At 50.6% G+C, this 26,085-nt stretch overlaps 1 protein-coding gene across 1 annotated transcript; it reads right to left on the bottom strand.

Annotated features, from left to right (window-relative positions):
* Positions 1-1,213: 1,213 nt before the first annotated feature.
* Positions 1,214-21,024, bottom strand: LOC144127715 (uncharacterized). Its single transcript, XM_077660625.1, has 2 exons — positions 20,209-21,024; positions 1,214-1,774 (listed from the first exon to the last, which is right to left on the bottom strand). Exons 1-2 carry the CDS (start codon positions 21,022-21,024, stop codon positions 1,214-1,216), a joined length of 1,377 nt encoding a protein of 458 aa, XP_077516751.1.
* Between the last annotated feature and the right edge of the window lie 5,061 nt (positions 21,025-26,085).

Genomic DNA, 26,085 nt, shown 5'->3' on the forward strand with positions numbered 1-26,085 from the left:
TAAGAAAGTGTGACGATATGATATGTAGCCGCTCGTTTCGCTTTTTTCGATACGGATAAGGTAGGTACACAAGCGCAGTTTTTCCAGCCGTCACCTCACCGGGAGGGAAGTTTTCGCTCGGCCGCACAAGCCCAAGCGACGGCGGCGAGCGACGAGCGGCACCGTCGTGCGGCGTTTTCTGCCCGTGTCGCTTGCCTCGCCGATCAGCTCTATGCGCAGGCACCAATTGAAAGCACATCTTCGCTGGCGCACGCACATAGCGTATGTCGCCGTGGCTAGCATATGGTGTCCAATAAGATTGAAAATTATTTAGTTTATAGAATATCATAGCAACTAGTCCCAAACCACATTCTTCTGGTTCCCACTAAGCTGGCTCTTAACATTGCCACAATACGCGGTCGTTGATCGTGCTGGCGTCGTTCGTCTATCGTGACAGACCGCGGTGAGCCAGCGACTGCATTTGCATACCGACCAGCCCACGAATCGTCAATCGCCGTCGCATCGGCCTATATATAGTGTGACCGGACCCTACCTATACCGAAGAAAAACTGCGGTACTGTTATTATCGCTACTGCGGCACCAGTCACTCATATATGGGGCCGACTGCTACTTCGATCTCCCGCGAAAGCACAGGGGGGAATGAGACCTCGCTGCGCGTATTGCAGCAACGAGAACGGACTATGTTTCTCCGTGTATGCCCTAGTGACGTCACAACAGCATTCAATATGGCGGTCGCTGCCGGTGGGAGGAGTCTCCCGGTCTCAATTTAGATCGCATTTTTTTTTAATATACAGCGCGTCCAGGGCAGCCAAATTTCGGAAATTCAGTAATAAGCTCTTGTATTAGTTACTGAAGCACAAAACGGCAATATGAAGAACGACCATGTAATGGCCACTTTAAAGGCCAAGAGTCGGGTTTTGGAGGCTGGCAAAAGCAGATGGGGCGCGATGGCAACCAGCGACTTGTTCAACACGTTGACAGCCGCTCCTGTGTCGACCAAGGCCCTTGCATCCCGGCCAAGCAGGGTAACGGCGACCAGCACGTAAGGCGTGTCAGGCGTATCCGAAAGCGACGAAATGAGAGGACGCGGAGAATGAATGTGTGGGGACAGAACTGTGCCCCCTGAGTTCCGCCAAATCGTTTCCCGCCGCGGAAGGCCTGGCACAGTCTCTCGCGTAGTGTCCCCGCTGGCCGCAGCGGAAGCAGGTCGCGCCTAGGTCGCGGTGAACACGCTGGGCAGAGGCCGCAGTAGGGGCCGCGGATCGATGAACCAGCACCGGGGCGCCGTGTCCGGCAGACGGTAGCGACCCAAGCGTGGCCAGCAAGGATGATTCCGTCTCGGCGGCGCGGACGGAACCAGGGCGCCCAAAACTGCACCTCGACATCCCGGATGGCATCCACGAACGCCTCGGTGCCGATCAGGGCCACGGCGTCCCCGCGCCTCCGGGAGCGACTCCTGAGCCAGTCGCGCAACGGCTGCGGCCAGGTCCTGGTACGTCTCTCCGGGCTCTTGGCGGTGGTACTGCACTTGTGGATGACGTGAGGCTCCGTAGTGGTCAGCGAGGAGGCCCGCCAGAACAGGGTAACAGTCTAGCTGGTCCGGAGGCACATTCCGAAGCAGCTCCGTCGCACGGCCCCTCAGTTTGGCGACGAGCATCTTGGCCTTCGTGTGCTCGCTCCAGACTCTCGCCGCCACCGTGTCGTCGAGCTGGATGCGGTAGGCATCCCACGACACGCTGCCGTCGAACGTGGGCAAATCCAGATCCCCCAGTAGCTACTGCGGCGAAGACGCTCCCGCGCCGAGCACACCGTTGGCGGCTTCGACCGCAGGCCCAGCGATGGCAGCGTCGGATACGGCGGCGGCGGCGACGCTAGAAGGCGCCGGACCTACGGCGTTCAGGTCGAGGGCCACTATGCGACCGACTTCGCGCCGGAGAGCTGCCACCTCCCTAGCATGGGCAGCTAGCCAGGGCAGCGAGCCAGAGCCGAGAAATCTAGAATTAACCTTTTGGGGCTGTCCCTGGAACGCGCAACTTTTTGGACACGGCTAGTTGTGGGGACGTTTTTTGATTGTCTTCGGGAAAAATGAGGACCTCCTGGTAACATTCCAAATGTCCTGATGGGATATTTCTGGGAGATTTTGAGGAGGTTTTGTGTTGGTTGGGTCATGAGTGGCGTCTTGCGAAAATAGTTTCATTGCTTAAAAAGCTAGGAGAGAGCTTAACTATAGACAACATACGCCCAATTTCAATAATATCGAACCTAGTGAAATTGGTGGAAAGGGTCCTTCTCACCGGGTCATGTCATTCATTTCAGAAAATGCTCTCTTGAATCCATGTCAAATTGGTTTCAGGCCGGGTTGTTCAATTTGGTGTGCTCATACTGACCTAGAGAGTCGTATTAAATTAGCTCGCAATAGAAAACAGTTTGCTGCGCTTGTCACCTTGGATGTCAGTAAAGAATACGACAGCGTGGAGCACTCGACTCTGTTACTAAGATTACAGGAAGTGAACTTCCCAAGCTATTTTGTAGCATGGATTTCTGTTTTTTTTTTGAAAAATAGTGAATTTTACTGCTGCCAAAATGATGTTTCCTCAAGGAGATTTCCACAGACAAGAGGTGTACCGCAAGGATCAGTTCTTTCACCTGTTCTTTTTAACATTTTTCTAAGCTCAATTCTATGCATTCAAAATATGAAAACTTATGTGTACGCCGACGATATTGCAGTTTTTGCATCAGAAGGTGACAGTCACACTCTTTATCGAACCCTGCAAAATTACCTCAATGTTCTTGACAACTGGTTATGAAGAATCCATCTTTCCCTCAATGTGAAGAAACGCGAATTGTTAGTATTTCTGGTTTCTGTTCCTGTAAGCATGTGCCTGGTTTATAGAAATAACATGATACCTCAAGTTCAGACGATGAAGTATCTCGGAGTAATATATGACTCTACTCTATGCTGGCGGCCACGCATTGAGCAAGTTTCTGCAAAAGGAGTTCGGGCCATTGACATCCTACGCAGGCTTTTTAGTGCTAGGTCAGGCATGAGAAGGCATACATAGTTGAGGGTTCGACGGAAACCCGTCTGGCGAGGGAAATTCAGCATATCCTTTTAAACGATCACTCGCCAAAGTCATAAAGGAAAAAAACCGTAAGAGAGCTATATACGGGGTGCCCAAGATACACAAGAAGGAAGTACCACTTCGCCCGATTGTTGACTTCACACGGTCACCACTGAACAAGTTGTCGGGATACCTCCACCGGGTACTGGCGCCTTTGGCAGGAAACACGCCTACGAACGTCAGGGACTCGGCACATTTCATCAACAAACTGAAGACTACGACTTTTGGCGATGATCACATTATGGTGTCATTCGACGTGAGGTCCATGTTTACTTGCGTGCCGGTGGACTTCGCAGTCGAGTGTTGCAGGAATGCCCTGAAGAACGACTTGTCTCAGCCAGAACGTACGCCCATAGAGACAGACGACTTGTGCCGGCTCCTAAAATTCTGCTTGTCAAACACATACTTTGTGTTTCAACAAGACGATGTACAAGCAGATCTTCGGGACAGCAATGGGAGCCTCCATTTCCGTAGTCTGCTCCAACCTGGCCCTAGAAACGATAGAGTCGTGCGCTTGCGTCGTTCGACCCGCCACCTAGGTTTTTCCTGCGGTACGTTGACGACTGTTTCTGCATCATCCGACGACAGGATGCGGAAAAATTTCTACGGCACCTGAACTCATTTCAAGAGAGCGTTCAGTTCACGATGGAAGACGAGAGCAATGGGCGCCTCCCTTTCCTCGACGTCCTCATCGAGCGAACAGCAAACGGCATAACGACGAGCGTGTACAGAAAGCCTACCCCCACAGGGAAGTACCTGAATTTTCATTCTGCGCACCCAATAGGGCAGAAACGCTCAGTTGCCGCGGCGCTTTACAATCGTGCCTTCAAGCTTTGTTCAAGCCCATGCAAGAGAACTCGTGAAGTCCGCCGCATAAGAAAGGAGCTTTCAAAGAACGGATACCCGCGTCAAGTGCTGCAATCACAAGAACGACACGCTGCGGCCCCTCAAGCCGAAGCAAGAGCAGCCAAAATGAAAACACGTGCAGCCATCCCATATGCCCCTGGTGTCAGCGAGACGTTATGCCGTATACTGGCTGACTACGATATCCAAGTTGCCCATGTCCCATCCATCAAGCTCAGAAACCATTTGGTACGAGTAAAGAACCCGCTTGAAAAGACCAGCTACCCTGGGGTAGTTTACAAAATTCCTTGCAAAGAATGCGGTGCAGCCTATAAATGCGAAACAGGGGACTTCAGGAGACGATTCAAAGAACACCAGCGTGACGTCAAAAACAAAAAAGTGACTTCTAACGCTCTCGCCGAACACCAGCAAAACACGGGCCACCTGATTGACTGGGATTCCGCGCGCATACTTGAAATAGAAAAAATCATTATCTACTCGTCTGCTCAAGGAATTCCTTCACATACAAATGACAAGCCAAGCGATTAAAAGGACACAGGGCAATCTACCCGAGATATACATCCGCACGATACGCAACGTTTTCCGTACATAAGCAGCAGCCCGTCTCGTTTTTCATCCCATTGTGAACAAGGCACCCGTAGTGGTGCCGAAACGTGAATTCTCTTACGGTTTTTTTCCTTTATGACTTTCGCGAGTGTTCGTTTAAAAGGATATGCAGAAGGCATACACTTCTGATGATTTACAAAATGTACGTCCGCCCAATTTTGGAGTTCGGGTGTGTTTTGTTCTCAGGAGCTCCTGCCTACTTCGCCCTCTTGTGCTTTTGGAGCGTGAGGCGTTGCGCTTTTGTCTGGGGCTTCCAAAATATGTCGCCAATGCTGTTCTGCACCTTGAGGCGCGAATCCAATTGTTATCAGCTAGGTTTCGCCTTTTAACAGTTCAAACATTTTTAAATTGTGCGACTCACCTATTCACGCTTCAAGTATAATATTTCCTAGTCAACCTTCCGCCTTTTTTAGTGACACGTGGTCTCGTTTTCATACTCCGCAGATATGTTACGTGCAATCCCTGCTTGGTCCCATAAATATTCATTTCACAGATGTCCGCCAAATGTAAACGTCTCATCATCTGTCCAGATTGAATTCGATGACATTTTCGTATCGAATGCAAAGCTACAGCTCTTCCCGCTTCTTCAAGGTCTGTTGCAGGATCACCTAAGGTCCTTCCCCTCTCATGTTCTCATTGCTACCGATGCCTCGCAGGATCGCGAAAAGGCAGGTGTGGGAATTTTTTTCGCCTTCACTGGATTGGATTTTTTCTCTCCGTCTTCCTGGCTTCACTCCAATTTTTCTGGCTGAATTATTAGCAGTAATCTTAGCCTTACGAAAATTAGAAGCTACCGTTTCCCAGGTCGTGGTTATGACAGACTCTCTGTCCATTTGCTCTTCCTTATCCTCACCCACTGAGTCTCGCGCATTACGCCTCTTTAAGTTCCTCACTCCGCTCAATCTAAATTCGGTAAGGCTGCTTTGGGTACTAGGTCATATGGGCTTTCACTTAAATGAGGTTGCAGATTCTTTAGCAAGAGCCTCCCTTTGCGGCCCAATTTTTGCTGTCCTGCCAACGTGTGCATATACAGCTGCGGTGAGGTTTTAGCAGGTACACAATATTTCAGGAATATGCTGCCTCGGCTCTTACATCATCTCCCGAATATCACCATCTTCTGCATCCTTAGAGTAACAAAGACGTGCTCGCGCAGACTAGAAGTCTCTTTCACGCGTTTGCGTTGCCGGGTTCCCCTTCTAAATTTCTACCTTCACAGATCTGGCCTGGCGGCTTCCCCATTGTGCCCTTTTTGTGCCGATCCTGAGACAATAGATCACTTCCTGCTGTTCTGCCGCCGCTTCTCTCATTTGAGGAAGCGTCTTTTGCAAATTCCATTTCATCAACTGGGTTTGCCTGTGTCCTCCGCGGTTGTTCTTTCCGTTGGCGCTTCTTTGCTTGGACGAAGCGACAGGAGTGTGCGCTCTGCTGTGCAAAATTTTCTTCAAGAAACACAGCGACTCCCATTCTAATTCCTTTTTCCCGCTCTCAGTCAGTACGATGTTGAAACACTACAGGCAATGTGTACTGTTATGCATTGTCCTGTCCTCGATCTCCATGTTAACAGGACCCCTGTCCTTCCGTCTTCCAATCTATCAGACTACATATTATTACCACTCCTTTTCCCGTCAAAACTTTCCTGTATCCAGCCATTAACCGCCTGTGTCTTGGCCACTCCTCCGTAGCGGGTATGTGCCAGCAACGTCTGAGGCCTTCCTTCCAACTGACGTTTATTGGAAACATCGAAAGATATATAGGCACATGAAAAGGGGGAAGACAGAAACTAACAATGACAGCAGCATACAAAACGTCATGTAGCTCATATCCGCTCAGATACATCTTTTTTGAAAGGCCGATTGATGGCGTGCTTACGCAACCACTGCCCGTCCTATCAATCTCCAGCGCTTCTAATATCTTTCTTGTGATTTGTGAAGGATGCCGGTCGATAATTACAGATTGTGGGAAGTCCGGAGCACAATGGCCGCCACCCTCATATTCACAGTCACGGCAGTGAATGCCAAATTTTACTGCATTTTTTTCACATTGCTTGCATGTTCTCGCGCTTTTCGTCTTACAATGCAGTACCAACTAGCCCGCGCCATACCTTACTCAGCTTCATTTCTCTGTCAGCTATATGGTCATCCAACCAAGATTCTGAACCTAAAATTATGAAATGTTTCACCATATTGCCACACTGTTAGTCATTTACTGGCGCCGCCATGCGGTGCGACAGCACCCGCTTGTCCTAGTTGTCTTCCCCGGCTCGTGCGTTGGTTCGCTGAGTGTGTCTGCTTTGCTAGTCCCGGTGTGTCCCTTTGCCCTTTCTGCCGGCATTCGGTGACAGTTTGGTGGAGGTGCTGGTAGGTGCCCAATGCACGAAGAGCTCCATGGAGCCTCCGACGACGCCCAGCTATACCCCGTGCACGCGACACCTGTACACAAGGCAAGTCGCCGCTTGCGAGGGTTGGATCCTGAGTTTCGACCCCTGACGGCACCACCCCGCGCAATGACGGCCACTCCGGCAAGGCAGGTAATCCAGAATGCCGTCAGCTCCGCACCGCTGCTGCTCCATGCGCCACGCACTCCCGCGTCGTTACATGGCGACAAGTTCGAAGAAGTGGAAGACTGCTTGGCCAGCTACGACCGGGTCGCTGCGTTTAATATGTGGGACGAGGACCGCAAGGTACGGAATGTCTATTTTGCCCTGGAAGACTCCGCCAAGACGTTGTTTGAAAACCACGAGTCGGCTATCTTCAGCTGGCAAGACTTCCGGTGACAGTTGCTCGACACCTTCGGCAGTAACGAACGGAAGGAGCGAGCTGAAGTTGCCCTGCAGTCCCGAGCGCAGCGGCCAAATGAGAGCGTCGCCATGTTCGTAGAAGGCATGACGCGACTCTTCAACCGGCAGATCCTACCATGTCTGAAGCGAAGAAGGTATGTCATCTTATGCTAGGAGTCATAGAGCAGCTTCTCGTAGGACTTGTGCGCGACCCTCCTAGCACAGTGGCTGACTTTCCTCGGGAGGCGGCAATCATGGAGCACGCTTTTCAGCGGAGGTTCGCGCATTACGGCCGTCCAGCGAATATAACTGCTAAGGAGGCCAACATGCCGCTGCTCGGCACCGATAGAGAGGCCCTCCGTGAGCTTGTCAGGAGCAATGCGCGGGAAGTGCTACAGAAGCTTCGCCCTGTCGAGTAACACCCGGGTGTCGGAGCCATCTCGGACGTCATTCGTGACGAAGTCCGTCGAGCTGTGCAGCCAATGGTCTGTCCCCACACGTCGCCTGAGCCGTATGTTATAACGTACAGTGAAGCGTTTCGCAGCTCTGCGCCAGCACCGCCCGCGTTTTACTGCCCTGCTCCTCCTGCACCGCAACAACGGTTTTCGACTTCGCCTGGCCTCTCCGATGCATGAACACCTCTCAGTAAAACACACGCGTGGTGCACATCGAACAGCCAGCCCTTGTGCTTTCACTGCGGTGAAGCCGGCCACATATTGCGCCGCCGCCCGTATCGTCAAATGGGCCTGCGAGGGTTTTCACGAGACGCACCCCGGCCACGCAACGGTGAACGACTCCGTGACATCGAGCAGTACCTGACGGCCAGCGTCCCCCCTGCGCCTTCACCACAGCCAGGGCCGGATTTAGAAAAATGGGGGCCCTGGGCTAATGCGCATGCAGGCCCCCTTTCCCAACACTGCCCCCTGATACCCCCCTGTCGCCTGCTACGCTACTGGAAATATGCCTTGTTTCATTTTAATTACACCAAATTAAAAAGAACGAAGTGCAATCAACGGGATTATTTTTATTGTTATAATTATAAGGAAAACAACATAACTTGCTTGAAAAGCGTGCTGTTGTGAACACGAACACATATGTTCATTTTGTGATTAATCCGCAATCTGATTTCAGCAAAAGCTATGCTTTAAGGAAAAGTTTAGTGCACTCAACACGAACAAGAACGTAGAAAAGACAACACAGCTCAGATGTCGATCCTCCTGAAGCAAGGCTTTTTTTGCATCACTAAGATTAATCCCGTGAGGAGACGCATATGTTGTATCCAAAACATTCTTTATTAAAATTCAAGCATCAGACTTCAGTAATCGTTATACACGTTACTCTATAAATATGCAATAGATATTGATACGTGGCGGCTAGAAGCAGCAGTAGAAAGAGCAGAGGTAACCTGCTACGCAAGGAACCGATGGCTTGGAGTAGACTCTTAGCACACCCTTTTATGGTGGACCCGACGTACGCAGACATCCTAAATCGCTACAGAGGCTGCAGGTTCAAGTATCCCCCGCCCCACAAACTCCTCACACAGCAAGAAGCGGTCAGCTTGAGGAGGCTGCAGACTGGCACCTTCTTTAACTTACACGTCCTAAGCAAAATGTTCCCCACCCAGTACAGCGACAGCTGCCCCTGGTGCGGGGACGTCCCGACACTTTACCACGTCACATGGGAGTGTAAACACAATTACACCTTCCACAAACAGACTAACCCGAGTGCGGAGCAATGGGAGGGCCTGCTCACCAGCAGCGAGCTCACCGCCCAAAGGGCATTGGTGCAGCACGCGTGCGAGGTGGCCAGGACCAGTGGAGCCCTGGAATGAGGGACCACCCTTGCTAAGGAGCCCCCGACGGCGGCGGCGGCGGCGGCAAGCGCCAAGACGCAGCTGCAAGGAGACTCTCCGGAACTGACCAAAAGAATTCAATAAAGTTTTTCATTCATTCAGCACACAAGCGCGCCTCAGCGTCGTCTTCGTTACCAACCACTTCGTCGTCCTCCCAGCGTCCGTAGCATGACCCCCCCCCCCCCCTCGCGGCAAAAGCACCGTCCCGGTGCGCACTACACAGGCCAGCTGAGGAGGAAGAGGAAGACAACGCAGCTCGATCTGTTGTCCCCTCAGCTCAGTAATTTTGCCTTGTTTTCTAGTTATCAGCTAGGTTATTTCCATCCTTGGAAGACGGCCGTGTCTTTAAGGCGGTACTGTCCCTACGGGAAGGGTACGTCAGCTCCGGCGCCGGTATCCTTAAAGGGACAGCGCCATCCGAAGGAGCCCAGTGGGGCGGAGGCGGCCATGGCATCACATGGCGGGGATCTGCCAGTCATCAGGGACGTCCAGCAGTGCAGTGCGTCATCATCGCTCAGTGGGGACGACTCAACTATCGTCGCCTCTGACGAGGAAGTGGCTGACATGGCGGAAATGGACAAGGATGGCTTCAAAGTGGTGAGTCATCGGGAGCACCGGACAGTCGGCATCCCAGTGATAGTTCAGCCAAAAGAGAAAGGTGTTGACTTCAGAGAGTGGAACCCTATCAGGCTGTTCGATGATATTAAAGTACTACTGGGATCTGCTTCGATTCGCAGTCGCTTCACAACGCAAAGGGCTCTTCATCTAGATATCTCAACGGAAGAGCAAGTAGACATTCTTCTGCGGTGCTCTCAGATCGGTGGCATACGAGTTCAAGCCCGGTTGCCACACTCCTACATGACTAACACATGTTTTATAAGGGGAGTATCAGTGTGGTATTCGGAAAGTGCCCTTCTTGACTACTTGAAACCGCAAGGAGTTCTGCACGTGCGACGGTTAATGCGCCGGGTGGAGCCTGGAGAATAACAATGGGCAGCGAAGCCTACAAACTCGATTGTGCTAACGTTTGCTCCCAACACCGAGCACCCTGGAATAATTGACCTTGGTTTCACCAAACATGCAGTCCACGAGTTCGTTGAAACTCCTCCCCGGTGCTTCAGGTGCCAAAGCTTTGGACATGTAGCGAGAGTTTGCAACAAAGATCAACGTTGCAAGCGGTGTGGTGGTGGCCATGATTACAAAGAGTGCAAGGCAGATTTTGCTTCCGCTAATTGTGGAGGTGACCATCCAGCGAGTTTTAGTGGCTGCACATTCCGTGTAAGCGCCTTATACCGTCACAAGTCCTTCATTAGTGGCCCCAAACCACAACCTACTGAGAAGCCGATACATGGAAGTGAAGAGTTCCCTGCGCTCGAGTCGGAAGCTCGGGACGTGGTAGCAAGCGACGTCGCTGCATGACCTGATCCGAGCAAGTCGGCAACGGCCTCCGAGGGTGAGCTGGCTGTTCGATCTGCTTCTGCAAAAAGTGTCCATGTTCCTCAGCGACCAGATCACAGCAAGACTCGACAACATGGAGGACATCCCCTTGCCTTAAAGAGATGCAGACACCAGCTACCGTGGCCAAGAGTGGGTCCCAGTCCCCGTCTTTTGTCGAAGTGGTGCGCCAGTGCGTGCAGAAAAATAAGGAGCTCAAAAGCCGGAATCTCTCCGACCTTCTACGCGTTTTGTTTGATGTCCTGCGTTCATATAGCCAAGCGATGCAGCCTGGCACTTTGAAGAACTTTATACAGCTGGTGCTTTCCTTTGAGACCTTAATCACCGCCTTCGCAGAGAACTTCAACTCCTAGATGGCTAGTTTTCTTCAACCTGTTGCAACTAAAAACCCTAGAAAAGTGCCGTTACCATGCAATGGAACTGCGCTGGGATTATAAGTCGATTAGCAGAACATAAATTGTTCTTGAAAGAGACCTGTGTTCCAGTACTGGCCCTCTCGGAGGCTGGCTTGCCAAGCGGGAGGTCTTTGCTGGGATACGTCGCCCACAAGAATTGCAGCATAAAGTCTTTTCCCGCAGGAAGTGCCGCCCTTTACATACGAAGGGAGATTCCTCATGTGGCTTTGAACGTCACCGATCTTTGCACCGACAGTATTGAGGTAGTGGCTGTGAGGATTCGGCTCGCCTTCCGAACTCTGTCCATTGCATCAGTACACGTTTCCCCGCGGAAGAAGGTCGATATGGCTTTGTTCCTCCAGCAACTTTGTGACCGCTGCCCAGCACCCAGAGTCATCTGCGGTGACTTCAACGCCCACCACCCTGCCTGGGGTGACAGGAACACAGATCCTCGCGGACGCCAACTTGTAGAAGTCATCGACAGTTTGGACCTGTGCGTGGCAAATGACGGAAGTCCCACTTTCTTTCGGCCTCCAACCTCACCCACATCTATAGACCTAACCTTACATTCACCTGACGTCCGTGTGCAGTGGTCAACTAGAGCTGACCGAATGGGAAGTGATCACTACCCGATATTTGTGTTTACTGCCGACTTCCTTCTGCGTGGTCCTAAAATTTGCCATGTTGTTAATTGGGACAAATACAGGGAGCACTTAGCCTGCGTTTCCGGTGATGTGACAGACAAAATGATTTATGCTAAGATGGCTGTTACCACGGCGCTCAAGCTACCTGATCATTTTCCGACTCCGGATTTAAAACTCGGGAACCTCTGCGCAGCGCGCAGAAGGGCGGAGCGACAACTGTTGCGGAAGAAGGACGACAGAGCCTTGAAGACAACTTTCAACAGGCTCAACTCTTCCATTAGACGTCATGCGAACAAGCTCTGTAGGTCCCAGTGGGCATCCGTTTGCGCTAGTTTGACTGTTTTCTCACCGATAACAAGAATTTGGCGTGTCGTTGGCAGTCTTGCAGGTGGCTCTCGTCCGAGTAAACTTTTCGAGGCGCTTGCATTGCGCACGCAGAAACATCTCGTGTGCTTGGCAGAGGAATTTGCGGATGCATTTGTAAATTCCAGACCAGGCATTCATCCCTGCGCTCTGCCTGCTACGTCTCCGTCTGTTATGGACGGCCCGTTCACACTTCGAGAACTACAGACAGCGCTCCGCAGCCTGCGGCGTCGCTGTGCACCAGGTCCTGACGGCATTACCAATCAAATGTTACAGAACCTGCCTCTGGAACACCGGAAGATGCTCCTAACCTATCTCAATCGAGTGTGGGAGTCTGGTGACGTTCCCCCTTCATGGAAGGTGGCTTGTGTAGTGCCGCTGCTGAAGGCCAACAAAGAGATGACAGACGCGGCCTCGTATCGTCCTGTATCGCTGACGTCGTGTGTGGCTAAGCTCATGGAGAAGATGGCAAGTAAGCGTTTGTCTTGGTGGCTTGAGGATAGAAGGGCACTACCAGCATGCATGACTGGATTCCGCACAGGTTTAAGCGCACAAGATAGCGTCCTGGACTTGATAAGCCACATTGAACATCAGAGTGCTTTTGGACTTTCAACACTAGCTATTTTCCTAGACGTATCAAAGGCTTATGATAGCGTCCTCCAGAGCTCAATACTGAATAGTCTGCAGGTCACAGGCGTACAGGGCTATCTTCTGCGATTCATTCACTCATTTCTCAGTGATCGTAAATTTCGAGTGCGGTTAGGCAGTACAATGAGCTCCGAAAGGGCGGTATCGCGAGGTGTACCTCAGGGTAGTGTCCTGTCCCCAACGCTCTTTAATGTTGTCATGGCTGGTCTTCCCGCAAAAGTGCAAAAACATTGTAGGCATGTCCATATGTCGATATATGCAGACGACATTTGTCTTTGGTTAACCGGATATCAACACAAACGCTTAGCTCTATCAGCGCGACAGGCCGTGCTTTCAGTTAAAAGTTACCTTCAAGGTGTTGGGTTGACTCTCTCGGTGGAAAAATCTGGCTTCGTCCTGTTTCCAGGTAGGGGACGACGGTATGCGCGGCTGAGCATAGACCTTGATCAGTCTTGCCTTCGTCAGGTTAACCACATACGTTTTTTGGGCGTCACTATTGACTCACGTCTACAGTGGCGACGAGCTGTGGACTCGATTGTGGCTTCACTATCTTCGCGGCTCAATGTGCTTCGTAGGCGAAAATAACGAAGCGCCGACCAAAAGGTGTTGTCAAGATGGAAGGACGTTTGGACTTCCACACGGAAGTCTTGTTCACTGATGGCAAAATTTCGCACACAAAGCTTAAGTACGTTGTGTTAATCGTCGCAGGCATCTAGCGTACGAGGGCGGTAGATTGCCGATGTTACGGTTGAGCGTCTGATCTGTTGTCTGGATAAACAAAGACTCCAGATATTGGCGTGACATCCAGTTTTTCTCACGGCCGATAATTGCCGCTTCTTCCGAAGCGATATCATGCTTCGTGTTTTCAACGTGTTCAGCCAGTGCGTTGGAACAAGCCTTCTTTTTCTTGACATCATTCTTGCGCTCATTCAGCCGTCTTTCAGTTTCCGCTTTCACCTATGTAGGAGTGATCGCAGTCTGAGCAGGGGATTTTATAAATTACTCCGGGAAACTTTTCCTTTTTTAGCTTGTTCTTTACGGACACCAACTCGTGACGAAGCTTGCACGCAGGCACGTGAGCTATATGCACATCGTAGGTGCGAAAAATGAGTCATTGGCCCGCCGTGTGGAAGTCGAAACGTCCTTCCATCTTGACAACACCTTTTGTTCCCAATACACTGTAGCGCTGCAAAAGACGAGGACACAAGAGACGAGAGACGAACATGATGACCGATAGTTTTCAAGAGCAGTCCAAGAGGCTTACTAATGCCGGATACCCCTCCCATGTTCAAGTTTCTGTTGCAGAAAAACTTGTTAAGAGAATGAAAAATCAATGTAATCCAAACCCAGTTCCTCGTGAACGGAAAAACCTTGTTGTATTACCTTATCTGCACAAGATTTCCCACAATTTAAAAAGAATTGGTCAACGAGCGAATGCGACCGTCGTGTTCTCGGCGCCGAAAAAACTTGCAACGTTGTGCAAACTGGGAAAAACCAACACCAACAAAGCGCGCGGATGCGCAACTAGGCACCAGAAGCCCTACGTCACGTGCGATGAAGGTGTTGTATATCAAATTCCCTTGTCATGCGGGAAACACTATATCGGCCAGACGGGGAGATGTCTGAACGAGCGCCTAATGGAACACGCTCGCAACGTCAGAAACGGGCAAGGCGGATCGCTGGTTGACCACATTCTCGCATGCAAGTCAAAACCCTGTAAGCCTTTCTTTGATAAAAGTCTTGTGATAGGAAAAAGTAGAGAAAGGTTAACGCGCGAAATCATTGAAGCCGTAAAGATAAATAGGTCAGGATGCTCGTGTGTAAGCACACCTTCCATTCTCCTCTCAGATAAAGAGCTCGTTTTTCTAAGAAATTGATACTGTTCGCACGTGTGATAACTGTTTTCTGGTGTATAAATGTGATGCTTCAGGAGAATAAAATTTATTGGAAGTTAGCGCTCGTGGTGTTCGTCTCTCGTCTCTTGTGTCCTCGTCTTTTGCTGCGCTACAGTGTATTGGAACTATGTACCAACAAGCCCAAAAAGCCACGCTACCTTTTGGTCGGCGCTTCGTTATTTTCGCCAATGTATTCACCCGACCAGACGAGATTTCGTCGAACCTTAGATTTCAATGTGCTTCGTAGAGTTGCTAGTGAGCAATGAGGAAACCATCCTGCTTCAATGATCAGGCTTCACGATGCCCTGGTGACAAGCCGCATAATGTACCAGCTCTCTTTAATTTCCCCCTCGGTATCGCAGCTGGAACGCCTTGAGGTTTTGCACAGAATGGGACTAAGGAGGGCTCTCGGCGTTCCGCAGGCTGCTCCAAACAATGCAGTACTGTATGAGTCTCAATCGAAACCTCTTCGGCTAGCCGCTTCACAAAGGCTTTTGCTGCAAATTGGCCGCTTCAGAGAGACTGTTGCCGGGAGAGCGCTTCTACAGCGCCTTCGAAAGAGATCGGAGTCTCGGGCGTACTTGGCTTTAAATACTCTGCGTTCTCTGGGTCTCGACCTTCGAGATCGACCTAAGACGTTGAAGCCACCTTGGTCGTTTCCGAGCCTCGATTGTTCCTTGACAATTCCCCACGTTCGCGCTAAGCGGAATTCTTCTTTAGCGGAAATGCGTTCGCTCGTACTGGAACATCTTGATACCGAATATGCCAGTCATCTTCAAATTTTTACAGACGGCTCTGTGGACAAGGTCAGAGGATCTAGTGCAGCTGCTTTTCATATTCCATCTTTGAAGTATGATTGGTCTGTTCGTTTTACTAAAGTCGTGTCCTCCACAATGGCCGAAAGCGTTGCCATTGAGGCAGTCCTAAAGAAGCTACGGTGTTGTACGCCTCAACCTACTGTCATAATTACGGATTCAAAATCTGCCCTTCAAAGGTTAGAGTACGGGTTCCCCACTGATGCCTTGAGTCTTAGATCGCTACGTTTGGTGCAGAATCTACATAGCAAAGGCTTCTCTATACGTTTTCAATGGGTGCCCTCGCACATAGGTTTCTTAGGCAACGAGATAGCAGACAACCTCGCCCATACAGCTCTCTCCGGGATTCCAGTACATGGAGTTCCTCATGAAGTCAAGCAAATGTTCAGAGATGTGGTGTTGTGCCACTTCCGTTCTTTGTGGAGCTCTCCTCATCAGCCATGTGTGACCAAGGGTCTCAAAAGGTACCAAGCCACTTTGCTGCACCGCGTTCGCACGGATTTTGCTCGTACGCCAGCGTGGATGTATAAGACTGGCCTAGCGTTGTCACCATTGTGTTCAACGCTTGGTGTGTGTGGTGACAGAACATTACCTCTTGTGCTGTACTTTGTACAACGCGGAACGGGCTGTGTTATTCGGATCCCTCAAGAAGGCAGGAGTTCCTCACAGTTCTCTTCAGGACATTGTTTTCCCGCGCGGGAGCCAGTCGAGTAGAAGGGATGCTTCTCGCCTTCTTCTACTTTACCTGCAGGACACGGATTTGGCCTCCACATGGTGACCTCAGGAGTGTCTATTTGGGTTTTTGCGGACAGTGTTTCTGTGATTTCTATTTAAGTGTCGCTACGGTGGAGCAATTGCCGGCAGCAACTGCAAGGCTAATCCCACCGGTAGTTTACAACCAATTAACTCAACTACACAGGCCAGCTAGACGGCGAGTTGTAAGGCTTGAGGCGGGACACATGGACGATGTCGGTGCGGGGTGCAGCGGCCGGAGATGGCGGATGTAGCGGGGTGATCTCATACGTCACCGCGGTCACCGGACGTACGACCCGATAAGGGCCTGTATATCGGGGGAGCAGTTTTTCACAAAGGCCCACACGGTGGGAAGGGATCCAGAGTAACACAAGGGAACCAGGAGAGTAGGTAACTTCACGACGGCGACAGTCATGACGTCGTTTCTGATTGACTTGGGAGGCCGACAGCCGCTGGCGGGCGACAAGACGGGCAGCGTCGGCGCGAGCGATGGCGTCCCGAGCGTAAGGACTCATGGAGGCGGTGGCGGGCAGTACACTGTCGAAGGGCAGCGAAGGATCGCGGCCAAAGAGAAGGTAAAAAGGGGAGAAACCGGCTGTATCGTGACGCGTAGAATTGTAGGCGAATGTAACAAATGGAAGGCTAATATCCCAGTCGCGGTGATGGTCCGAGACGTACATGGAAATCATGTAGGTGAGGGTACGGCTCAGACGTTCAGTGAGGCCGTTCGTCTGCGGATGGTAGGCCGTGGCGAATTGATGACGGACGGAGCAGGAGCGGAGGAGTTCGGCGACCACTTTGGAAAGGAAGCAGTGACCGCGATCGGTGAGCAGGTGACGGGGAGCACCGTGGTGGAGTATGACATCGTGCAGGAGAAAGTCAGCGACATCAGTTTCGCAGCTGGTTGGGATCGCTCGAGTAATAGCGTAGCGCGTGGAGTAGTCCGTCGCGACCGCGATCCATTTGTTTCCCATAGCAGACACCGGAAAAGGGCCGAGCAGGTAGAAGCCGACACGGGAAAACGGGTCTACGGGGATGGGAATCGGCTGAAGGTGCCCGGGAGGGAGAACCGAGGGCGTCTTCCGCCGTTGGCACAGTTCGCAAGCGGCCACATAACGGCGGACAGAACGGTATAGACCGGGCCAAAAGAAGCGGCGGCGCACGCTGTCGTAGGTGCGGGAGACTCCAAGATGACCGGCCGTGGGAACGTCATGAAGCTGTTCAAGGACGCTGCTGCGCAGGTGTTGAGGTACCACGAGCAAGAGGTCAGCGCCGTCAGGCCGCATATTGCGCCGGTAGAGGACGTTCTCATGGAGCACAAACGGGACGAGGGACGCATCACAGCGGTTAGCAGTGAGGAGGTCGATGAGGGAACGTAGCGACGAATCCAAGCGCTGTTCGTGCGCAATGTTGCGGAAAACCGAGATGGATAAGACGCAGGCGTCAGCCTCGCATTCGTTGGAGGAAGGCGGATCGACAGGGTAACGGGACAAGCAATCCGCGTCCTGGTGCAAGCGGCCGGACTTGTGGACGACACAAAATGTGTAGTCTTGAAGGCGAAGAGCCCAGCGCCCCAGCCGGCCAGTAGGGTCTTTGAGCGAAGAAAGCCAGCATAAGGCGTGGTGATCCGTGATAACAGAGAAAGGGTATCCAAACAAGTAAGGGCGGAATTTTCCAATAGCCCAAACCAGAGCGAGGCATTCCCGCTCGGTGATAGAATAGTTGCGCTCTGACACAGAAAGGAGACGGCTGGCGTACGCAATAACGCGAAGCTTGTTGCGTTGCCGCTGAGCAAGTAGGGCACCAATGCCATGGCCGCTCGCATCGGTCCGAAGTTCCGTAGGGGCTGAAGATCAAAGTGCGCCAACACAGGTGGAGCAGTGAGGGCACTGATAAGGGCTCTGAAGGCGTCAGCTTGGGGGGGTCCCCAAGAGAACGGGATGTCCTTCTTGAGGAGCGTGGTAAGAGGTCGGGCTATTTCCGAAAAGTTCTGGATGAACCGGCGGAAATAGGAACATAGGCCGAGAAAGCTGCGCACATCACCGGAGGAGCGCGGAGTAGGAAATGAACGCACGGCGCGGACTTTGTCGGGGTCGGGTTGGATCCCAGCAGAATCGACCAAGTGGCCAAGGACCTTGAGCTGACGGCGGCCGAAGGTACATTTCTTCGAGTTCAGCTGAAGACCAGCGCGGCGGAAGACGGCAAGGATGGCTGAAAGGTGATGCAGGTGGCTTTGGAATGTGGACGAAAGAACAATCACGTCATCTAAGTAGCAGAGGCATGTCGTCCACTTAAAACCGCGCAGGAGGGAGTCCATCATGCGCTCGAAGGTCGCAGGGGCATTGCACAGGCCGAAAGGCATAACTTTAAATTGGTACAGGCTGTCCGGGGTGACAAAGGCGGTTTTCTCCCGATCCCGTTCATCGACAGCGATCTGCCAGTACCCTGAGCGAAGATCGATGGACGAAAAGTAACTGGCGCCGTGCAAGCAGTCGAGAGCGTCGTCAATTCGGGGCAAAGGGTATACGTCTTTCTTTGTGACGGCATTCAGATGGCGGTAATCGACGCAGAATCGCCAGGTTTGATCTTTCTTTTTAACAAGCACGACACGGGGCGCCCAAGGACTACTCGAAGGCTCAACGATGTTGCGGGCCAGCATCTTGTCCACCTCTGCCTGAATAACACGGCGCTCTGCGAGGGAGACCCTATAGGGCCGTCCGTGAATAGGGCGGGCTTCGCAGGTGTCAATGTGGTGGGCGACAACAGAGGTTTGACCCAAGGGACGGTTCCCAAGGTCAAAAATATCACTGTAGGAGGACAAAAGGCTGTGAAGAGCTGTAGAATCAGCAGAGGGCAGATCGGCCGCTATCATCCGGGAAATAGAGTCCTCACGGGAGGGTTGCGATGTAGGGACATTGGAGACGGCAGTCGTTGGGTCAGGAGCCAGGACAGAAACTGTGCAATCGGTCAATGGGGACAGATCAGCAAGGGAAATGCCGGTCGGAAGTACCTGAGGGGACAGGCTGAAGTTGAGGACAGGGAGGCAGGTGCAGTTGTTGGTGATGTGGACAATGGTGTGAGGAAAGAGGACATTACGATTCAGAATCACAGCGGTGATAGGTCAGGCGACGTAGTCTCCATCAGGAACGGGAGGAGAAGGCGACAGAGGGATGTAGACAGTAGTTTGTGGCGGGAGACGAGCAAACTCGGTGGATTGAAGGCGAGGTGAGCTGGTGGAGTCGTCATTGCACAGGGGCAGATCCAATCGAAGAAGGCCTGAGGAACAGTCAATAAGAGCTGAATGGGCGGTTAAAAAGTCAAGGCCAAGGATTATGTCCTGAGGGCACCGGGTCAGGACGGTGAACAGAACGGGTATATGACGCCCGGCAATGCTGACTCTCGCAGTGCACATTCCAATCACGGCAGCGGGGCTGCCATTGGCGACGCGAACCGTGGACATGGCGGCAGGCGTTAAAACTTTCTTCAGACGGCGGCGCAAAGAAGAGCTCAGGACAGACGCTTGGGCGCCAGTACCAATGAGGGCAAGGACCGGGACACCATCCACGAGAACATTCAAGAGATTACGTTGGGCAGCGGGGGTCAAGAGATGATTTTCAGGCCGGGTCAATGATGCAGCGTCACCTCCGGGTTCTGCATCAGCTAGTTTTCCGAGAAATGGCGGGAGGTCGAAGGAGAAGGGCTGCGGCGTGTGGGAGGAGAACGGGAGCGGCGGCCTAATGGGGAAGGTGAGCGGCTGGACCCACGAGCGTGCGGAGCGGGCTCGTCAGGGAGCGGATCGGGTCGTAGTGTGAAGCGGTGCGGGCCGTAGTCGTTGCGGTGGTCGACGAAGGAGTAGGGGCGAGGTGGCGGGGACCAACGGCTGCGGCAGTGACGGGAGATGTGTCCGACGCGAGAGCAGGTAAAACAGATCGGCCTGTCATCAGAGGTACGCCATTCGGCAGGATTGCGATATCGGTACCGAGGCGAGAAGCTGCGACTGTAAGTGGCAGCTGCGATCACTGGAGGGTCCGGGCTGGCATGTGCGTTGTTCACGACGCGAGGAGAAGGGACGGCCAAGTTCGCAACCTCCTGGCGAACGACGGCTTGGATGAGGGCCAAGGTGTTGTCCGGCAGTGGCAAGGAAGAAACAGCGGACGTCATCGCCTCCAGTTCGCGGCGCACGATACGGGTTAAGTTAGCCGGGTCGGAAGGCTGCAGCAATGTTGGCAGATCTTCACAGGAGGAGCTAGCAGCAGTGTTCGGCAGCCGGTCAAAACGGTGAGAAATGCGCCGGTGTTTGGCTTGCTCGAAACGGCAGCACACCTCAAGAACAGAAGCGACCGTGGAACAGTCTTTGCATAGAAGCAGATTAAAGGCATCGTCGGCAATGCCTTTCAGTATGTGGCCAACTCGATCTGCTTCGGACATGTCTTTATCAACTTTACGGCACAAGGCGAGGGCGTCTTGTATGTAGGATATGTATGGCTCGGAGGAAGTTTGGGCGCGGGACGCGAGTGCCTTCTTGGCGGCGAGTTGGCGGCCGATGGGTTTTCCGAAGAGGTCGCGGAGGTTCTGCTTACATATGTCCCATGAGGTCAAGTCATCTTCGTGGGTTTCGAACCACACTCTCGCGGTGCCGGTCAGGTAAAATATCACATTAGCGAGCATCAGCGTTGGATCCCACCTGCTGTGCGTGCTGACGCGTTCGTAAAGGGCCAGCCAGTCGTCCACATCAACGTCGTCTGTGCCGCAGAACGTGCCCGTTTCGCGGTGGTGGGCGACGACGACCGCTGGCGGTGTTGACGGAGGGGGAGATGGCTCGGACTCGGTAGACATGTTGGCGAGACGGCGGCCACGACGGACAGCCAGCTTGAGGTCGGGGATCGAATTTAGCAACCTCCACCAAATGATACGTGGCGGCTAGAAGCAGCAGTAGAAAGAGCAGAGGTAACCTGCTACGCAAGGAACCGATGGCTTGGAGTAGACTCAGCACACAAGCGCGCCTCAGCGTCGTCTTCGTTACCAACCACTTCGTCGTCCTCCCAGCGTCCGTAGCAATATATACAATAGTTATGGCAATACAAACACCATAAAATTCACTAGAATACAGATGAAAATTACCAAATGTAATTACAAAACATTATTTGGAAATATTTTTATTAAAGGTAAGAAAAGCAAGGACAACACCAAATAAACGTGGCCCTTTCTAAAACAACAAAAATACAGTTCTTTATAGGCACGCTAAATATCACAAGAAGAATAAACAAGAGACGAACAACGATGATTTGCATATCTTGAATTACACTGCTCAGCGTTTCATTGGCAACGTGGAGCCTGGGAGGCGACACAACCAACTTATTGGAACTACCCATGTATAGCGCAAACAGTCCTCTTTTATTTATTTATTTACATTATTCCTCTGGGCCAGTGGCATTACAGAGGGGGAGTGGTAAATATACAAAAACAGTGAGGAAAAACAGTTGGTTACAATAAAATTTATTAAGCATCTGAATATACAATGTTAGCTATTGCTACGCGGAACTGGTCATAATTTACTATGCCAGCAACTTCTGCGGGAAGGTGGCTCCAGTCACGTGAGGTTCGCGGCAGGAATGACTGCGAGAAGCATTTCGTGTGGCATGACACAATTCCGACTTTGATATTATGATCAATAGGGCGGGATACATAAATTGGCTGGGGGATGAGGGGATCACGTAAAGCAGGATGATGAAACAGCTTGTGGAACAGGGCGAGATGAAACACTTTTCTACGCGATGTCAGTGTAGGGAGGCAGAGATTCATAGCAGTTATACTCGCTGTTCGGTTGTAGATAGCAAGGATGAGACGCACAGAGTTATTTTGAACCATCTCAAGATCATTAAGTTGCCATGGGCAGGGTCCCATACGGGTGCTGCATACTCAAGTTTAGATCGTATTAGTGTTTTATAAAGCAATATAGTTTCAAATTCGAAGGGACATTAAAAAAGGTACGACTTAAGTAGCTTAGCATGCGGTTAGCATTTTTAATTATGCTCTAGGTATGAAGAGACCAATTAAGATTTGAAGAAATGTCAACGCTTAGGTATTTATATGACGAGACTGATTCCAGTGAGATGTTATCAATGTAGTAGGTAGGCGGAGCGGAAGTTTTTCTAGATACACGCATGACTTTGCATTTGTTAATATTTAGCTGCATCAACCAATCTTTGCACCAGTTTCCTATTGTGTTGAGGTCTGACTGAAGTAATGTAACATCGTTAGCGTTGGTGATTTCTCTAAAAATGACGCAATCATCAGCGAATAGGTGAATATGAGAGTTAACAAGAGAGGGAAGATCATTAATGTAAATTGGAAACAGTAGGAGTCCAAGAACTGAACCTTGTGGAACCCCGGAAGACACCTCGGTAAAACTGGAGTTGAAACCATTAGCAAAAACAAATTGTGAGCGATTGAGTAGAAAAAATTCAATCCATTTCAATAAGGTACAGTCAAAATTCAGTTGTTTTAGTTTGTGAAGTAAACGTTTGTGACATACCTTGTCGAAAGCCTTTGAAAAGTCTAGAAATATAGTCAGCTAGTGATGATAGGTCAAGAATATGATGCAATGAATGTGTAAACGATATTAACTGTGTTTCGCAAGAGTAAGATTTTCGAAAACCGTGTTGCGCAGACGTAAAAAAGGAGTTAGATTCGAGGAAGTTAACAAGCTTGGTGAATATTTTATGTTCAAGCATTTTGCAACAAGTACTGGTAATGGATATGGGACGATAATTATTAGGGGAAGCTTTGCTGCAGGATTTGTAGACTGGAACCACCTTTCCGATTTTCCACACGGTAGGTAGCGTTGATTGGTCAAGTGATTGCTGGAAAAGTTTGGTTAGTATAATGGAAGAATAAGCTGAAGTGCTTTTTAAGAACTTTGGGTTAATGCAGTCGTAACCTGGAGCGTAATGAACATTGAGTGCATCAAAAAACTTATCGACACCAGGAGTAGCAACAGCTATAGGTGGCATGGATACATAGTTGAAGTGGTGAGTTGGTGGCATATGTACATCAGGCATGGCTGTAAAGTTGTCAGTGAATGCGTGGTTCAGAATCGTGGCACAAATATCGGAAGGAATGGGGTTGCCTGATGGGTCGGATAAAGCGATGCTATCATCGGTGGAACGATTAATGACACGCCAGAATTTTTTCACATTGGTCGTTAACATAGAGGGCAGAACATGCGAGTGGAAGTGCTTTTTAGCGTCTTTGAGCGCCTGAACATACGTGTTGGAAGCTGCCGTATACGAAGCCCAACGCTCACTAGTTGGGGAGAGCTTTGCGATGCGATAGAAGCGTTTCTTTTTGTTAGATAAGCGCTTAATGTGATTATTGTTCCAGGGAGCGTTAGAGTTGGTGGTAACAGTGCGCTGGGGAAGGTATTGTTCAGTGAGTTGGGAGACTTTAGCTGTGAAGATGCTCCAGTTAGTTTCAACACTACGGTTATCAAGGCTATCAAGGAAAACATCGATAAAAAGAGACAGCTCATTATTTATCGCCTGAAAAGTCGCTTTGTTGTAGTCTCGTATAATGTTTTTCTTTCTATTAGAATTCGGGGGGGCTAGGTTAATGTCAAATTGCATTAGCAAGTGGCCGCTGATGCCCGGCAGGTATGTAATAGGTGAGGCTATATCAGACCGATTTGTCAAGATTAAATCTAGTGTATTCGACGCGCTGTCAGTTATTCTAGTTGCTTGTGTGCACAATTGCACTAGCCAGAATACTGAGCACACATATAAAAATTCGCGACCTTGAGAAGAGAACGGGGACATTAAAGGGGAGTCGGTATTCTATGTTATGTTTGAAAAATTGAAATCGCCGAATAAGAATAGTGGGGATGAAGGAAAGTGTGTTGCGACGATCTTAATAGCATCGTAAAGTTCGTTGCTAAACGTAGGTGACGAGGAAGGTGGACGGTAGCATACTCCTATTACTACCCTCAGGTGATTAAGAGTGAGCGCAGCCCATACTATTTCTAGATTAGTCTGTACATGTATACATGACGATGGAATATCGTTTGAAATAGCGAGAAGCACTCCGCCGCCTCTCTGCGTGCCCCGATCACAGCGGAAGAACGAAAAGCGATGAGCATCGAAAAAGATATGTGTCGCGAATATGCGCAGTGAGCCAAGTTTCTGTTAACGCGATGATTTTAGCGGAACAAGTGTCGATAGCTGGTGATAGAGAGTTATACTTGTTAAGAACGCTTCTGATGTTAGTAAAAAGAACCGATACTGAAGGTGTGGATGCCAGACCACTACCCCTCTCGCATGCCTAGGATGTGCGATGCGAGCTAGCGCCAGAGGCTGAACTGAGACGTGCGCCGCGTGTATCAATGTTAATTACGGTGTTTGTGTTTGAGTCGTATATGTAACATTTCTTGTTCATAAGTAACTTGTTGTAGCGCATCTTATGGGCGGGAGAATCAGGTTGGCTTTTCGCAAAATCGAGAAGCTTTTTACGAGCGAGGCGTGTTGCGACTGAATAATGTTCAGTAAGTGTGACCTTGCTTTCTTTTAGGCTCTTGCACTTGGAGAGAATCAATTCGTTCGTTTTAAAATTCACAAGTTTCGCAATGACCGGACGACATTTGTCAGTACTGAAGGTTCCTAAACGGTGAGCGCGTTCAATAGCAGGGGGGGGGGGGGGGGAAGGGAGTCGGAAAGGCAGTCGGTAAGAATAGAAGTCAGTTTTTCTTCAGTGTCCTCCCAGTTTTCATCGGCATCCCAAGATGCCGATGAATCTGGAAAATGGCATCTATCGCGCCTTGGCTTTGGCGAAATCAGATATAGTCTGTTCGAAGGATAGATCGCGGAGGAGGTCACTTTCAATGGACATGATAGCAAGCGAGTTCACCTTGTCGTGAAGGAGGCTCGAACAAGGGCGATTTTTATCAGCGACAACTTGAAAACGATCGTTCTTTCTCACAGTTTGCCACAGGTATGCTTAAGTACATTCGCAAAGCAATAGAAAGGTTTCTTAAACACATCAATAAGCTTTCTTTCGTGCAGCAACTTCATAATTCCCAGGGGACCCGTATCCTGGCACACAGAGTTGTGCAGAAAGTTCGCAAACAACGATACCAGCGAATAATGCTGGCTTCAAATCGTTTTTGTAGGTTTTCACCAACTTCTCAGCCTGCTGTGCCAGAGAGGCCTCGCTCCAAAATTCTGTCAGAAATTTTAAGAATCCGAACCTTTCGCAGAGTTCAGTGTAGACAGCCTTTCGCACTCGCAAAGCAGAGCCTAGACTGTCAAGTACAACATTGTAGGTCTGTACGATAAACTTTCATATTTGAACAGCGCAATAAAACAACGGGACACAACGAAGAAAGGACACCACAAGCGCTGACTCGCAACTAGATTTTAATTCACGTCCAAGCATCTTAAATACTAAGAACGCCAAACACAAACAAGAGGGAAAAACCAAAAGAAAAACGATACAAAGCTGCTAATTATGCCCACAAAGGTGACAATCAGCACGAGCGCGAGACTACACATCTTGGCCGGATAAAAACATCATCTATTTATCAGTTAGTGTGACAGAAGGATCACTAATACAGCTATCAGGTTCCAAGCGGATGTGAAAAGCCTCCAAAATTTCCCGCGTTAGGCTGTCATTATGTTTTCCTAGGATGACGGTGTTAGACAACAGAGGGGTGCAAGTACCTTCTCTCCAGTGGCGGGCAAGGTTACAAGAAGACCCATTACCTCGGGACCTGTGGTGCTCACTAAGACGAGCGTTGATGCAACGTCCTGTCTGGCCAATATAACTCAACCCGCAAGTGCACGGAATCCTGTAGACAACCCCCACATTACAGGGCACAAAAGGGTTCTTATGGTTGGTCTGACAACC

The sequence above is a fragment of the Amblyomma americanum genome, chromosome 4 (assembly GCF_052857255.1).
Source record: "Amblyomma americanum isolate KBUSLIRL-KWMA chromosome 4, ASM5285725v1, whole genome shotgun sequence".
Taxonomy (NCBI): domain Eukaryota; kingdom Metazoa; phylum Arthropoda; class Arachnida; order Ixodida; family Ixodidae; genus Amblyomma; species Amblyomma americanum.

Bases quoted from the DNA above. Each gene is read 5' to 3' on its own strand.
- LOC144127715 (XM_077660625.1), bottom strand. From the start codon at position 21,024: ATGTCTACCGAGTCCGAGCCATCTCCCCCTCCGTCAACACCGCCAGCG. The intron at 1,775-20,208 runs GTGATCGCAGCT...TCGCCGCAGTAG, and splicing joins ATGCCAGCCCGGACCCTCCA to CTACTGGGGGATCTGGATTT.